Source organism: Diospyros lotus, chromosome 9 (assembly GCF_014633365.1).
Source record: "Diospyros lotus cultivar Yz01 chromosome 9, ASM1463336v1, whole genome shotgun sequence".
Lineage (NCBI taxonomy): Eukaryota > Viridiplantae > Streptophyta > Magnoliopsida > Ericales > Ebenaceae > Diospyros > Diospyros lotus.
Window position 1 is genome coordinate 34,399,794 of NC_068346.1, and position 17,506 is coordinate 34,417,299.

The following is a 17,506-nucleotide window of genomic DNA, read 5'->3' on the forward strand; positions in this document are numbered from 1 at the left end:
ATTGCTTAGAGTTGATCATTTCAAAGCAAGACCATCTTTATTTTAGAACTAATTTTCTTATTGCTATATTCAAAAACCATTGCTGTTATGTTTTCAATTTGTAAGTCAATTCTATCTTACATAAAATAAAAATTGTTCAATATCAATTCTAATTGATAATTAAAAATTTGTTGGTTTTGAAGGCATAATGTTTACAAGTTCTCACAAATTGTGTAATAGTTCATACTACTTAACTTAGTGGCACTATCTAGAACACATAGAATTCCCTTTTTGATTCAGAGAACATCATGTTTAACTCAACTCTCACGAGCAATGAAATATTTTGATGCCTATCTGCAGGGAGAGTATTTCTCTAAGTCCTGATTAAGAATGCATCTGAATATTTTGACCTTTTTTTTTTAATTTTAATTGATAATTAAAAGTTTGTGATTGTTTTTCTTGTTGTTTGTGTTCTTGTCTCAGTTTTTGCATATGTATCTGGTTTAGTTCATTTATAAGCTTGTATTCTTGCAATGTCATTGTTGCCTGAAAGATGAAAGTATATTTTGTGTTATGTGGGATGCAAGGTGGAGTAAGAAGCATAAAATAGACGTAAGACATGGATATTTCACAATAAGGACAAGTTAATATGGTAATTTTAGATTTAAAAAAAAAAAAATTAAGGGGAGGACATGACTCAGATTGATGTGCTTCCTTAATAGTTCTTTCTCATATGCTTATTTACAATGGCATTGGATTAGTTATTGTCACAACCCAAATTCCGCATCGATAGTCTACCTTGGAGGTTTTGGATATATTACTTGGTCCCATTTACCTAAGAGTCACCTTCAACTAGCAGGTGTGGGTGAGGAATCATGGTGTTACAGTTATTCTCCTTAAATTTACTAATAATACACACATTCTGATGTCTTTTACAGGTTTGATGCTATTGTGTCTGCAGATGCATTTGAGAATCTAAAGCCTGCCCCTGATATTTTTCTATCTGCATCTAAAATTTTGGATGTGCCAACTAGTGAGGTATATTTGTGGATGTATCTAGACATCCATGCCAAGAGCATTTCACTCTCTTGAAAGAGTTATTGATATGACTGATATTACAGTTGCATATTTCTCCATCCAATATTATTACCTTTATTAGTTGAGAAATTCTTTCTTTGTCAAACTGCAAGCAGAAAACAGATTAAGACTGTTAATTTTCCAATCAAAAAAGTTTCTGAAAATTTTCTCCATATATTGGTTTACTGTGGACAAAAATTTGGGGGTGTGTGCTAATGGGACTAAGCCTACCCCACCTAGTGGGATTAAGCCTAGTGATTGTTTTTATAGCTTTAAACTCCCAACATTATGATCTCTGGTCCATTGATCAGTTTTGTTTCTGTATTATCTGCAATTTTAGTGATATCAAAGCATTAATTTTGTGCACTTATTTGCTCAGTGTATTGTTATTGAAGATGCATTAGCTGGAGTGCAGGCTGCTAAAGCTGCGCAGATGAGGTAGAATATGTCTTTGGAGGCACATTTTACTTAAATATCTTGATATGTGGGTGGATGTCGATATGTTGCCACTCATCATTATGGATACAGCACAGATATTTATCTATTTATTCTTTATGTATCGAGCCTTTTTAGCTCCAAAATTATGTTTCTTATGTAGCAATAACATATTTTTTTCAAGTGTGGCAGTAACAAGTTCTTCTTGCAGATGTATAGCCGTGACAACAACATTGTCAGAAGACACTCTAAAAAAGGCTGGTCCATCACTTATCAGACAGGAGATAGGAAGTATTTCACTTGATGACATACTTAGTGGTGGCTCTGTTTCAAATAGTATGTAGTTCCCTAATGTATATTTCAAATGTCTTTATGTACCATCAATAATCGGAATAGTGAAGCTATGTGTCACTTCTAAAGAACTATGAGTAAGATCTTTTTCTTTTATAATGTGCATTCTAATTGTTTGAATGTTCATCTCATTAATGCTGAAGTGTATTCTTTACTATTAATTAATTGTGTCTCTATTTCTTAGTTTGTAGTTTTTTTCTTTTGTGATTGGAAGGCTACATTTCACTCTGACTTTATTATTCTCTTTGCAGTATTAGCTTGGTAATTGTTAGGATTATGTATTATGTGGAAAAATGAGGTATGATGATGGTGGCCATTGCAGACGAGAAGATGCAGGGACCCCAACTTGGCAATTCCTCTGCTCAAATGTCTCCACCACCTCTCAAGGATAGAAGAGAGAGTGGGCCATTCCCGGATATAAATTCTTCAAATAATGCGGCCTTCTCAATTGGAGAGTAAGAGAGATTCTGTATCTCGAATGATTGATCAATTCATCTTTTGATTAATTGGCTGCCTGTAGTTTATCCCTCTTGAACCTCTTATTTGTATATGTATGTTGTTAACCTTTTATTGTCTATGAATATAGTCTCTTTTTCCCTCAAAAGCAAAGAAGTAATTGCATCAGGTTCACATGTTTGAGTCTTTAACCAGAAATACAATCTTAAACTTGAGAGTGAACACTTGGTGAATCTGGTGCATTAGATGGAGAAACTAAGCAAAACTTTACAGAATTTATAAGTGTTCATAGAATTCAGATATCAAATTAGTTTCATCTTTTAGTTTAGTAAGATATCAAAGCTTTTTACTTGCGTACTTCAGATGCTGAAACATTTTTTTGCACATGTTACCTACTTTAGAGTTCCCAACACTTGGTACTGTATGTATATTTTAACATCTGAAATTATCACGACTGAATTTTGTTGGTGAGTTCAAGTTGCAGCGAACTTGGATAGCCAATCCCAGTCTTTGGAGATGGCTTCTCCCCTCCCCCCCCCGCCCTCTCAAAAAAAAAAAGTTAACTTTGTAGTCATTCCTTAAATACATATTTTAATTGCTAGCATCCAAGCTAGTGTATCATGATACATTTTCTTGATTTATGATTCTTGGTTGGAGCTTTTGCTTTCTTTCTTCTTTTTTTTTTTTTTTTGACAATTCTCTTCTTGGTTGGAATTTCCAATTATTATGAATTTTAAGGGTTTTTCCTTCATTGCTTGCTTAAATTTCATGTCTTCGAAACCTTCCATTTTCTAGGGTTTGTAATTATGTTTACTGTTTCTCGTTATTGGTTCTTTCCGTTTTCCATATTCGTATCTAAACTCATGAACCTCGTCTATGGTTCTATGAATATGGACTTAAGACCAATTCTTATCCTATAGCTTTTCCTTTTATCTTTCTGTCCAGGAATGAATATGAATCCATGCTCTTTTTCATGACCTATTAGGCTTAACATTGCAGCAAATTGATGATGACTTTCACTCTTATAAGCTGTCTCCAACAATTTAACAAAAAATATCTGCTTCTACTAATTGTGGTGTTTATTTAGAGTTCATAAATACATGAGGTAGCAGTGTGGAACTTTTGAGGAAATTATATGGGATATGTAGTTCAGAACAAGTAGTTTTCAGTTGCAGACATAATTTATTGACAGATTGCAGGGTTCTCGTCGAGATATTTTAAGATATGGAAGTCTGGGGGTTGCTATCTCTTGTTTCATTTTCACGATTACTAACTGGAAGGTATGAGTATGCAAATGGAAAGAAATATGGAGGGTCTAAGTATTTCGATTTTGTCTTGAGACTCATATCCTCTTTTTCCCTTGTTGAGTTAGTTTAATAAGATATCTTTTTTTATTGATTTCTAAATCCTTAATATTCCTTGGAGTGCTACTACTTTGCAGGCAATGCAATATGCATCTCCAAAGGCCATTTGGAACTTGCTATTTGGAGTAGTCAAACCCTCTTTTGTACAGAATAAAGGTACTGATGATCCTGATGACATTTTCTTGAGTTATATTCTCATTGCTTTTTTTCCCTCTACTTCTGCTTGTAATTCTATCTTTGCTTTCAGTTCCACAAATGTTTTCTTGCCTGGTAACATTCTATATGGACAATTGTTTGTCTAGACAAATATTCAAATGAAATATTCCAGTTCTTTCGTTATGTATTAGCCATTTGAAATCTTCATGGACTTGTAAAAAAATTTGATGTATTCCTATGTATACCGGTTACAGGTTTACCCCATTCTGCTAGAGTTCAACAATTTGTGAACTATATATCTGAATTGGAAACCGGGTCAGTGAGTTCCCTTGTTCCTGTTCTTATATTTGAAAATTAGATTTCATAATTGAGTTTTTCTTCTTTTGGCTAATTTGTTGTTGATTTGTTTTTTTTTTCTTTTTCTTTTTCTTTTTGTTGGCAAGGGGGACTGCTCGTATTGTGCCAGAGTTTCCATCAAAACTTGATTGGCTAAATACACCTCCCCTTAAGCTAGGCAGGGTAAATCAGTTACTTAGTTTTGGATTTCTGAGCAGTGATTTTTGTTGTGTGGAATACTTTAGGTTCCCTGTGTTGTCTCCCTTGATTCTCTATTCTCTAGTTTTGTCTACTTATTTGTGCTCATTCATCTTAGGTTATGAGTTGAAATGTTTCTTGGACTTTTGAATTTTGATGAACTTATAGTATTATTGACTTCTGGATGCATCATAAGATGATGGATTTAAGCTTCATGGATCAAGTATATACCCTTACCTGAAAATAACATCCTGACATATTTTCTTCTCATTCATTTTCACCTCTATTTTACATGATGACAGCAAATTAGTTAAGACATGAAACAATTTTCATAAATGTACATTTCCCTGTCATGAAAAATCATTGTTGTTACATATTGATTGTAGTATTCTCATTTTCTCCAATGTTCTTCAGGATGCAGCTATACATATTGCAACAAGCATTACGCTATACTCCTTGTTTAAAACCATTTCTTTGTTTGAACAGGATTTGAAAGGAAAAGTTGTTCTTCTGGACTTTTGGACCTACTGTTGTATAAATTGCATGCATGTCCTGCCAGATCTAGAGTTTTTGGAGAAAAAATACAAAGATATGCCAGTAAGATCGAAATCTTTTATTTTAAGCATGTTCATCTGTTTGTTATTTTTCTTTCAAGCTGGATTCTGTTTTCATCAAATTGATGGTGAGAAGGTGTAGAGATTTTGAGAAGATTATCGGAAATGGAAGATTGGATGTTTAAGTTTGAAAAAGAAAAGATAGGGTGGTTGAAAGAATTCAAGATTTAAATGAAAGAGCCTAGAAGATAAGATGAGCTCCAAAATTCAAGGAAATGATAAAGCTTGAAAAAGGAAGATAATTCAGCATTTCAAATATTAGTTACAACAGTTCAAATATCAGTTATGGTTATCTAAATTTGAATTTATTCCTAATTTTTAGGAGATAGCATTTTGTACTTGTATAAATACCCTACTTGGATTCAATAAAGTTCAATGAGTTCTTCTCCCTAATATTTTCTGCATGGTATCAGAGCAGAAAAAAACCCTTCTCTTTTGTTAAACCCAGGGCAGCAACTGCCACACCTAGGCAGTGACTGCCACGCTATCCACGTTTCAATCCTTCACTCCTGCAACCTTAAGATCTGCGAATCACAACACGGCCAGGAAAAGAAATCTGTCTTTGGAGATCATCCCCTGTCCAACCAATAGCACGGGAGCCGTTGACAACAATATGTTAACTATCACTAGTCACAAGTTGAACGGGCATAAATACCTTCAATGGTCCCAATTTGTCATGATGTTCATTTGCGGAAAGGGGAAGGATTACTACCTAACTGGAGCTACAGGCAAACCAGGGTAGGAAGACCCAAAGTTCCGGATATGGAAATCTGAAAATAACATGGTAATATCTTGGCTTATTAACTCCATGATTAATGAAATTGGTGAGATTTTTTTGTTATATGACATTGCACAAGATATCTGGGCAGTTGTTAAGGAGGCTTACTCACATGTTGAAAATACTTCGGAGTTGTTTGAGATTGAAAGCATGCTTGATGATCTGCGGCAGGGAGAATCCCATGTTACCTAGTACTTTAATTCACTCAACAAGTACTGGCTTCAATTGGATAAGTTTGATACAATCTAGTGGAAGTGTTCATAAGATTTAGCCAAATACAAACAGATTGTTGAAAAAAAGAGATTATACAAGTTCCTTATAGGTTTTGAACAAAAACCTAGATGGAGTGAGAGGGAGAATTCTAGGTACAAAACCCCTAACCAAGCATTCAGGAGGCTTTTTCTGAAGGACGTCAAGAGCAAAGCAAGATGAAGACAATGCTGAAAACGGCCACCCCAAGTCTGGAAAATTCAGCCCTAACCACTCAGGGAACTCAACAACCAATCAAACAAAAAAAAGGGGCGTCCTTGGTGTGATCACTGTCATAAAACAGGTCATACAAGGGACACCTGCTAGGAAATACACGACAAACCAGTAGATTAGAAGCCAACTCATGAAAGGAAAAATCGAGGCAATGCAGCCTCTATGGAGGAGACCACTACAGCCTCAAAACCAATTTTTTTCAGCAAGGAATAGATGGAATGGCTGAAATAAATGTTTGGGTAGTCACAAACCACTCAGCCTTCAGTAGTTGCCTCTAGTAGCCCACAGAGGTAATTTCCTAAGTGTTTTCACTGCTAAAAGTGAATTATCAGCTGTGGATTATTGACTCAGGAGCATCTAAACACATGACTGGAAATATCAAGCTATTAACAAGCTTTAAACCTTGTGATGAAAATTGGACTGTAAAGATTGCAGATGGTTCCCTGTCAAGGGTAGTAGGGACAGGTTCTATAGCTCTATCCAAGGATCTTGTCCTAAAATATGTTCTCTTGGTTCCTAATTTAGATTGTAATCTATTGTCAATCAGTAAACTCACTACTGATCATAATTGTGTGGCCAAATTCTCAACTAATTTGTGTAAATTTCAGGATCGGACTTCGGGGATGACGATTGGTAGTGCTAAGGCATGTTCGGGACTCTTATCTCCTAAAAAAGAATGACCTCTAGAGCAAACAAATTCATCATAACAATTGCTTCTCCATAGAATGTTCTGTTTGTCCCTCTAATTTTCATTATGATAATAATGGTGCAATTATGTTGTGGCACTATAGGTTAGGACACCCCAATTTTGTCTATCTTAAGAAATTGTTTCCTTCATTGTTTAAGAATAAAGATTCACATTTGTTTCAATGTGAAATCTGCCAATATTCTAAACATATTCAGAACAGCTATCCTAGCCAAATTCACACAACATCCTATCCTTTTTCTTTGATTCATAGTGATGTGTGGGCGCCCTCTCAAGTCAAAAATGTTACTGGTTCTCGTTGGTTTATATCTTTTATTGATAATCATACGCGTCTTGCTTTGGTATTTCTTATGAAAGAAAAATTTGAAGCCAATCAAATTTTCCAGAATTTTAATTCAATGATTCAAAGTGATGGAACACAACTATATCAATTATCTTTATTGACCACCATCTCATGAAATTTCTCCATATGAAGATGGTGTTGAAACTTCATTTCACCATTACTCCGCCAGGGGATGTTATCCACTGTCGGTCCTAAGTCCGGATAAAGGAGGAGGGTTGCGTTAGGTAGCCAATAACCAGCATAAAACCTAGTCAGATCCAACTATGAATTTTAGACAAACTATCTGTTGGGGCGTAACCCACATAGAAGTCTAGAATTCATATAGCCGACCCCACATAATGGTATAAAAGCTGGATATGTTGTTGTTGTTGATTCAAAGTCAATTTCATGCCAAGATTCAAATCTTGAGAACCGATAATGCCAAGGAATACTTCAATTCAATCCTTGGAGACTATCTCTCAAATAAGGGCATTATTCATCAGAGCTCTTGTGTTGATACACCCCAACAAAACGGGGTTGCTGAATGTAAGAACCGACATCTTTTAGAAGTGGTCAGATCACTCTTGTTTTCTTCTAATGTCCCTAAACACTTTTGGGGTGAAGCCATTCCTACGGCCACCTATCTCATCAATAGATTGCCCTCACGGACTCTCAACCCCCAAACACCAAGTCAATTCCTTCTTCAATCTTTCCCACACTCTCGGGTTCTCTCACACATTCCTCTAAAGGTCTTTGGTTGTTTTGCCTTTGTCCATGTCCATCACCAATTTCGTAGCAAGCTTGACCCTAAATCCATCAATGCATTTTCCTTGGCTACTCTCCTCATAAAAAAGGTTACAAATGTTATTCCCTCGAATATAAGCAGTTTTTCACTTCAATGGATGTAACCTTTTTAGAAAATCAGCCCTATTATCCCAAAACTGCTATTCAGGGGAGAACACTCTAAATAATTCTCAAGAATATCAGTTTTGGCACATCCTTTCCATTTCTAGCCAACAACAGCAGCAGCAACAACCCGATCCATCCAATTCAAGTTCACAGCCATCACAACCTGATCCAAATCCTTCCACCAATCACCATCCTTCTCATCCCCATACGAATGAACTTCAAGTTTACTCTCGGAGGAAGCCTAATCAAGAAGGGATTGAACAACGAACATGTCTTAGGACTAACCAAGACACTGACTCGAATCTGAGGGTAAGTGAAGGTAATTCCAATGATAAACCTATTGATGATGAACTTAATTGGCTCATAGCATTGAGAAAGGGTGTTAGATCATGCACACAACACCCAATTCAAAACTATATATCACATAAGGGTCTCTCACCTAGCTTCAGTGCATTTGTTTCAAGTATGAACAAGGTGCAAGTTCCTAACAATATTCAGGAAGCCTTTCAACACCCAAGGTGGAAGAAAGTTGTTTTTGAGGAAATTCAAGCCTTGGAGAAGAACAAGACTTGGGATATTACAAACTTACCATTTGGAAAATATCTTGTGGGCTGCAAATGAGTGTTTACAATGAAATATAGAGAAGATGGGCAAATTGAAAGATATAAGGCCCGACTTGTGGCGAAAGGCTTCACGCAATCTTATGGTATTGATTACAAAGAGACATTTACCCCAGTGGCTAAGCTAAATACCATCAGAATATTGCTTTCCCTAGTTGCAAATTTGGATTGGCCTCTCCACCAAGTAGATGTGAAGAATGCATTTCTAAATGGAGACCTAGAAGAGAAGAGGTTTACATGGACATTCCTCCTGGATTCAAAACTAACATTACAAAAAACAAGGTATGTAGACTAAAGAGATCACTTTATGGACTCAAATAGTCTCCTAGAGCCTGGTTCGAAAGATTCACAAAGGCAGTTAAGAAGCATGGATATGGTCAATGCCAAGCATATCACAGCCTCTTCGTCAAACATTCTTCAGGAGGTAAAATTTTTATTCTTATAGTTTATGTGGACGATATCATTGTCACAGAAAATGGTATTTTTGAAATAAGATGCCTCAAAGAAGTTCTTGCAAAGTAGTTTGAGATTAAAGATTTGGGAAACCTAAGATATTTCTTAGGTATGGAAGTTGCAAGGTCAAAAGATGGAATTTCAGTCTCTCAGAGGAAGTATATCTTAGATCTCCTAAATGAGATAGGTATGTTGGGTTGCAAACTGGCGAACACTCCCATGGAATCTACTACAAAGTTAGATATTGGCAAGGAAAGTATTCCAGTTAATAAAGGGAGATATCAACGACTGGTGGGAAAACTTATATACCTGTCACACACTAGATCAGATATAGGATTTTTTGTTAGTATTGTGAGTCAATTCATGAATGATCCTAAAGAAGAATACATGGAAGCAGTGTATCGCATTCTAAGGTATCTAAAGTTAACTCCAGGTAAAGGTTTGATGTTCAGGAAAACAACAAACAGAGAGGTGGAAGTATATAGTAATGTTGATTGGGCTTACTCAATTCTCAACAGGAGGTCAACCCTCGGATATTACTCACTTGTGTGGGGAAATCTGGTTACTTGGCGTAGCAAAAAACAGTATGTGGTCTCTAGAATCAGTGTTGAGGTTGAGTTTAGAGCTATGGCTCAAGGATTTTGTGAAGGAATATGGCTGAGAAGATTACTACAAGACTTGAAAACAAATGTTGCTAGACCAGTAAAGGTATTGTGTGACAATCAATCTACTATTAGCATTGCTAAGAATCTTGTTCATCATGACCGAACAAAACATGTGGAAATTGACAGGCATTTCATTAAGAAGAAGTTGGAAGAAGGGGTATTCCAGCTTACCTATACACCTACCAACAATCAAGTTGCAAATATTCTCACTAAAGCCTTGCCGAGAAAAATATGTGAAGATTTAAGCTACAAGTTTGGTCTAAATAATATATTCAGCCCAGCTTGAGGGGGAGTGTAGAGATTTTGAGAAGATTATCGGAAATGGCAAATTGGATATTGAAGTTTGAAAAGGAAAAGATAGGGTGGTTGAAAGAATTCAAGATTTAAATGAAGCAGCCTAGAAGATAAGATAAGCTCCAAAATTCAAGGAAATGATAAAGCACAGCTTGAAAAGGAGGATAATTCAGCATTTCAAATATTAGTTACAGCAGTTTAAATATCAGTTATGGTTATCTAAATTTGAATTTATTCCTGATTTCTAGGAGATAGCATTTTGTACTTGTATAAATACCCTACTCGGATTCAATAAAGTTCAATGAGTTCTTCTCCCTATTTTTTCTGCAGAAGGTGTATAGAGTTTCATGTTCTTGAATGCTTTATTTCCTATGTATGTCACCTGATTATTCCCATGGCACGTTTAAAATCCTATTGCTTTGTACGTAACTGAGTGTTCTACAATTTTACTTGTTTGAGTTATGAATCATGCAAGAAGCAAACAATTATGAACAAAGTACCAAGTAGCTTTTGATTTAAAAGAAAGAGAGGAGCTACATAGCTTTTGTTAGGTAGGCAATGTGTGACTCATTTTCCAACCTTTTGCATAATAAGTGTTGTCTCAAAAGAGTAAAAATTCAAAAGGCAGATTGCACAAAACTCCTGCCAATGTGGGTCCAGGAGGGTGAGGTATATGCAGTCTAGCCCTGAGTGTTCCTGTGGTTTGAACATGGAGCAGTCTTTTACCATTGCTCCAAGTATCAATGTTTTTCAATGGTGAAAACTACATAATCAATTAAAGAAATAATGGGGTGAGAATTGTCAAGTTTTGGTCAAAAGATTACATGCAGGAGAAAACTGATCATGTCCACAGCAAGCTGCAGTAAAATATTCCCATGGAGTATGCACATTTCAATTATTTTCTTCAATTTTCATTGTTTCATATTTTTTCTGCATGTAGGTGACCATATGATTATGTATGCAGTTCATGGTTGTTGGAGTGCATTCTGCAAAGTTTGATAATGAGAAAGATTTAGAAGCCATCAGGAATGCTGTCCTGCGCTATGGAATCACTCACCCAGTAAGCTATGCACTTTGAGTGATATACCAGTAGTATCTTGAAGTTTTCTAAATTATTTTTGGTGTTATGTAGCCAGGTGCGGTTTTTCTCTTTTTCTGGCAACAATTATTCTCCTATTAGTTCATATATTCCTCCAGGGGCTTTGTATATATGGCCCACCATTGGGCTGTCTAATTATTAATAACCTAGTTTGATGTTGGCATATTCTCTGTCTCATGTGACTTTCAATGACATTTTGACCATCTATCAGTATATTTTCTATGGTTCTACCTATAAACATATGTGCTCTGATGCAGTTTATTTCTTATTCCTGTTTTCTGTCAATACATAGGGGATTTGTTGTTTATGCTACCTGCATTAAGTTTTCTCATATTCCCATGGTACAGAAGCACAGATTTGCTGATATTCTAGTTCATCTGCTGGTATGTGTAGTACATTAAAGCGTAAACTAATTTTCCTAACCTTTGACCATAATGAAGTTAATTTTCCAGGTAGACCAGGCAATTTTCTACCCATAAAATATGTGCTCTGGTGCAGTGTATCCTATTCCTGTCTTTTTGTCCATGCATAGAAGATAGTTTTTTTCATTTTACTTGCATTGATTTATCCCATATTCCTATGGTACAGAAGCACAGGTTTGCCCCCTTTCTGGTTTTCTATTTGTTCATCTGGTAGGGTACATAATACATTAAAATGTAAGCTATTTGTATATTTGCCATTGTAGACAATTGGTGCAGTATGGGGTTCTTGTGGTGGCATTCAAAAATAGCATACATTGGATCTTCCAATGAATGAATATGGAAAGTGTTTTAATTTTTGAGAAGGTTTTTGTAGTGATTAATTAGTCGCCATGTTTGTAGACTAGCATTCCCTTACCATGAGAAAGAAACAATAAACTAACTGTAGTCAAAAGGAGGACATTGTGGAAGTCGTTATCTAGACTTCTTCTGTGCATGAATTTTAATAGCATGAGTTTCTTTTTGCATCAAAATTTTTTGGGGTCAAAAACCCTTGTTTATTTTGTATTCCGGTGCTTTATTATGAGGGTTTCTCCTTTAAAAATACCAAATGGGGGGTAATTTTTACTATTTCAAACTCTAGGTTGTCAATGATGGGGATATGTACTTGTGGCGGGAGCTAGGGATTAATTCCTGGCCTACATTTGCTATTGTTGGGCCCAGTGGTAAGCTCCTTGCACAAATATCAGGTGAAGGTCGTCGGAAGGTACTTTTATCATTCTGTAACTAGTGTTAAATAGGAGATAGGTTTGTTATGATCAGATCTTTGAGTTATGTTTAAAAGTATTTATGCAATAATATCTTATTGTAATGCTGATGATGCTTCATTTCTATAATGTGGTTACTATTTGCTATCTTCTTCTTGTTGCTCTGTTCAAGGGCATCTAATAAAATGGTGGGAATGCTAAGCCTATTTCTGGAACTTAGAATAATCAAGAGGAAAGAAAAGGAAAGATGGAGATGATTGGTAAGGAAAAGGGAGGAATTGAAACTAGAATTACTTATTTTGTTGTGTGTGTATATATATATATATATATATTTGCTTAGGTTTTTAGTTAAGATTTTTGTACCAAGATGAAATATTATTTTCTTTTCCTTTGAAAAATCCTATAATTGAGACTACTAGTTGAAAAAGATGAAAATATGCCAACATTTGAGGCCATGAAAGAGACTTTGACTGTCTGAGTTCAGGTGGAAGTGACTTTTGTTTGAATCACCAACCTAAATACAGACTAAGTACACCTGGTTACTCTTTTAAGTGTTTATATTCTTAATCACATGGGCAATTGATTTGGCCACAAAAGAGACAGGATGTTTGACTGTCTGAGTTCAGGTGGAAGTGACTTGTTTGAATCACCAACCTAAATACAAACCAGGTACACTTAGTTACTCTTTAAGTGTTCATATTCTTGATCACTTGGGCAATTGATTTAGTTGTCAAACATCATATTAGATTTTTCTTAATCTAAACACATGATATCACAAAACAGTCCAAGCAACTGAGATGAGGCTAATAAAAATTAATAACTGTGATTTATGCAACTGTGACGCATATGAAAGGCCCAAAAGTAATTTGTGATGTTGACAAGGTTATGACTTGTAAGTTCATAAAGCTAAGTAAATAACATTAATCACAAGATATGTACATAAAACTATTCAAATTCTGAAAGTGGTGCACTTGACTATTGTGGATGAAACCGATATCTGCTTTCTAGATGACAAATATGAAATAATACAAGATAGTTGTTTCAATAATCTTGATCCAGTGATTCTCTTTTTCTCATTTCTTGTTTGATTTTCTCTTGTTTTTATAGCCTGAGAGAAAATGTAAAAGTAACTGACTCATTATTATTTTTTTTATTTTCATCATTTATACTTCTCCTGTTATGGAATATTTATGAATGAAGGTGTTTTGTTTTCATCATATATACTTTTCCTATTATAGGAAGATTTATGAATGAGGGTGAAGCTATCTTATGTGTTAGGATAGTTATAATTTTACCATGATAAACAACAATTTGATCAGAAACTGTTTGACGATGAGTAACGGTTTTGGAAAATTAAAACCTGAAGCTTGAATTACATTTAAACCTTTCTTTGTTTCAATCAAGAAGCATAAAACAATTTTGAGTTGGCAATATAGAATCGGATACTATATTCTGTTTTATGCATGTCTTCTGGGGACCAAATAGCCCCTTCTTTCTGAATTCACGAAGTCCATGATCTGAAGAGTGAAACCCAACTATTCTTTTAGATGTAAAAGCTTTTTCTATAGTTGCAGTTTGGGAGCCTGGCAGTGCTACAGCATCCAAGCAAGCAACCATCAAACATTTTTTCATTGAGCTTTTCTGAATCTATTCTTCAGTTGGTGTGTCTGTCTCTGTTCTGTGAACATTGGATAGTAATGTCTTAGTTTGGTTGAATCAGTTTTCTTAACCTTTATTTTGGTGTGATCTGCTTATTTAAGTTCCATGGTGTTGTTCATTGTAAATGGTTTCTCACATTTTGTTTCTGTTCACCATATTTATTAATAGAACAAATTCTCGTATTGTTATTGATTGAAAATATGGATGGAATTAATTGTTGTTCTCCTTCTCCATCTCTCTCTGCCCTAGGATCTTGATGATTTAGTGGAAGCAGCTCTTCTGTTCTATGGTGAAAAGAAGATGTTGAACAACAACCCCATTCCCTTGAGTTTGGAGAAGGATAATAATCCCCTTTTATTGACCTCTCCCTTGAAGTTTCCTGGCAAGCTGGCAGTTGATGTCCTCAATAACCGACTCTTCATTTCTGACAGTAACCATAACAGAATAGTAATCTCTCTCTATCTCTCTCTCTCTCTCAGAAGTTCACTAGAGTAAAATACATTTTTAGTGCATGTTTGATTCCTTGTTTGAAAATTATATACTTGCTATAACTTGAAATACAGCTTCTATTGTTACTAACACTTGTATATTGCTGACCTTACTAGTCAGTTTTGTTTTGAATGAAGTGCAGTGTCACACACGGCGATATTACTCCCTGATTTTCTTTCATTTGCATACTGAAATTGCTTGCTTTAGATTATGTTACTGCTTATTATGACTATTGTTTAATTTCCAGCTGTAATAGTTTGTTATAGAGAATATTCCAGAAGAGGTCCACGTGTAAGGGCTAGAATAGGACAAAATGGTTGTTATAACCGCTTAGGGGAAGGAATCCTCTATGGCTACGTCCATGTTAAGAGGCCTATATATCCTTCCTAGACCCTTTGGGTCCGTTAACGAGAATATCAATAGTAATCAGAATCTCTCCCTCACTCTCTTTCTCTCTAAATTCCTCTGTTTTCCCTTGCTCTTTCTCTCTTCCTTTCTTTCTACCCACTTCATTACTGCCATCGCTGATTAATTCTAAATCAACTAGCCAGCCCGAGTCACCAGCTGTGACATGCAGTCACATAAAATTCCCTGTAACCTCTAGCTGCAGTCTCCTTTTATAGGATGTTCTCATCTTATCAGTGTTTACATCAACATTTGTCAAAATCTGACGGCAAAAATGTCATTATCATATGTTGTACTTTATTTAATATTGCAATTTTGAAAGATTCAATTTAGGCTAATGCACAACTGTTCCCTATTCCATAATTCTTCGAATTGCATACTGTCACTGGTAAGTTTTTTCTTTTCATATTATCTTTCTTTCTCCTTTCTAGATTGTTATCTGCCTAAGATCACGTCAACTTGATGTAGGCATGTCCCAATTACTTGTCATTCACTGTGAATCCCATTTCACCATCTCTATTAATGGCCCTTATATCATTTAGATTCATTTATATTCTATCATGTATTTCCTTGCAATTTTATGAGGTTACCTTTTCCTCCAATTCCTATGCGGACAATATACCAGTCCAATCTAACATCATAAAATCCTTATCTTGTCATGCCTGTCTTGCAATTCTACATTTTTTTAAGCTTTGCAACCTCCCTTGTAGGATATTTGCTACTGAACTTTACCTCTCAAGTCTAGAGTATATATGTTTAGTTCCTTTAAAGAATCCTTAACATTTAAAGTTGTTCTAATTTGCAGTGGATTTTTATTACTTTTCTGTTTCACATTGTGGGTGTAGTGGTCTAAATTCTGCTAATTTTACAAGAGTGCAAGTCTTTCTATGCAACTCACTTTTCTTGGTAAGCATTTTGAACTAATAAACCTTTTCCACATAAAGGAAATTAATATTTTTTTTTTCTTGGGAATGATTATATTTTATGCTAAAACATTCACCTTTCAAGGGAAAATGACATATTTTCATACATACCAATTTCATAAGTCATTATCTTCATCACAAGCTAGCTCTCCAATCATTTTTATTCATGGTCATATCTTTTGTAAGGCTATTATATCACGTGTCATTTCTAAGGATTTCCCACCAAGTTTTTTTTTTTGGTCCCTTTCTACCTCTTTTTCGACAAACTTTCATTCCAATTTCCCAAGTGAACATATCTATTTGTTTCTGCTAAGGGAACATAGGTTTAAAAGGGATGCCAAAGAAGTAAACTTGTACAAACCCTCAAGCTCAGGAAAAAAAAAAAAAGAAAAAAAGGATCCTGAAGCTAAAATATCTCATCTAGACAATCAGCAGAAGAAAGAACTAAAAAAGTAAGCTGAACCTGAGGAAACAAAGTGGAGAATAGTGCCCTTAAGGAAATGTACGGAAAGCTCCATGCCTTGAAAGGCTGTACTATTCTTCTCCCTGCACAAGTTCCACATAATAGAAGAAGAAGATTACAGGAGTGCAATGCTTCAGGAGAGGAAAGTCAGTGCCCCAAGCAGACCAGAAGTCCAAAACTGACGTTGGGATGACCCAATGCAACCCAACAAGGTGAAAAAAAAATACCACTTCTCTAGGTCCATGGCATTCAGAACCTGTGATATAGGAAAATTTAACATTTGAGGAGGAAACAAAAAATAGAAAAAAAAAAAAAAAAAAACAAAAATTGTGTTGTCCCAATTTGACCAAACATGAATTCTTGGCTTCCAAAATCCTCTCCGTGTTAGGATTTTCTTAGAGGCTGGTTAACCCTCGATGGTTTTTAGATTTGAAGCTATCTTTTCTAAACAGTTTAAGCTTTAGAATCTGCCAAGAATTTGTGACATGCAGAATTTTTTTCTTTCTTTCTTCTTCTTTACGATGTCTAGTTGTGCACAAGGTCAGTTTCATTCAAGAATACCCGGATTTGGGATTTTATCATCTTGTTCATCTTGACCTTAGGTGGTAACCGACTTGGATGGGAATTTTATTGTCCAAGTTGGGAGCACAGGAGAGGAAGGTTTCCAAGATGGTAACTTTGACGATGCTGCTTTCAATCGGCCACAGGTAAGAGTCTGGTTTAATTTATAAGATTGTGTGATTTTTCGTAGCTTTCTATTCTTTAAAATATTGCATTTTCGCTTTTGTTGAAGTTTGTTTTACATTTAAGGGAAGTTTGGAACTGGGAATTGATGAGGTAAAATAAATGAGAGGAAAACAAAAATTTATGTGCATGTATTTTACATGTATGAGGTTAAGTCTTGGTGATAGCGGTAAGGTTGTCCTTTTTGACTAGATGGTCATGGGTTTAAATTGTGGAAACACTTTTTGTGAAGCAAGGGTAAGACTACATGCAAAAATGACTCTTCTCTAACCCTTGGGTACTTTTACATGTATATAAGTTATTTTGTTTTCTTTGTAGTTACAAACAGAGCCTATAGAGCTT

The 17,506-nt window shown here is 35.3% G+C and overlaps 1 protein-coding gene and 1 long non-coding RNA gene across 5 annotated transcripts in view; one reads left to right on the forward strand and one right to left on the reverse strand.

Annotated features, from left to right (window-relative positions):
- Positions 1-17,506, reverse strand: part of LOC127810560 (uncharacterized) — a 36,690-nt gene that overhangs the window by 4,807 nt on the left and 14,377 nt on the right. The gene's annotated exons all lie outside the window — the stretch shown is intronic.
- LOC127810557 (protein SUPPRESSOR OF QUENCHING 1, chloroplastic) overlaps positions 1-17,506 on the forward strand; it is a 30,001-nt gene that overhangs the window by 2,299 nt on the left and 10,196 nt on the right. For 3 of the 4 annotated variants that reach the window (XM_052350095.1, XM_052350094.1, XM_052350098.1), the window contains exons 5-17: positions 918-1,017; positions 1,436-1,494; positions 1,703-1,827; positions 2,165-2,297; positions 3,491-3,578; positions 3,740-3,818; positions 4,073-4,133; positions 4,262-4,337; positions 4,839-4,949; positions 11,161-11,256; positions 12,358-12,480; positions 14,390-14,587; positions 17,023-17,127. In XM_052350095.1, the coding sequence (XP_052206055.1) occupies positions 918-1,017; positions 1,436-1,494; positions 1,703-1,827; positions 2,165-2,297; positions 3,491-3,578; positions 3,740-3,818; positions 4,073-4,133; positions 4,262-4,337; positions 4,839-4,949; positions 11,161-11,256; positions 12,358-12,480; positions 14,390-14,587; positions 17,023-17,127 (1,354 nt within the window). The remainder of the gene's footprint in view (positions 1-917; positions 1,018-1,435; positions 1,495-1,702; positions 1,828-2,164; positions 2,298-3,490; positions 3,579-3,739; positions 3,819-4,072; positions 4,134-4,261; positions 4,338-4,838; positions 4,950-11,160; positions 11,257-12,357; positions 12,481-14,389; positions 14,588-17,022; positions 17,128-17,506) is intronic. The other variant, XM_052350097.1, reaches the window with a different exon arrangement.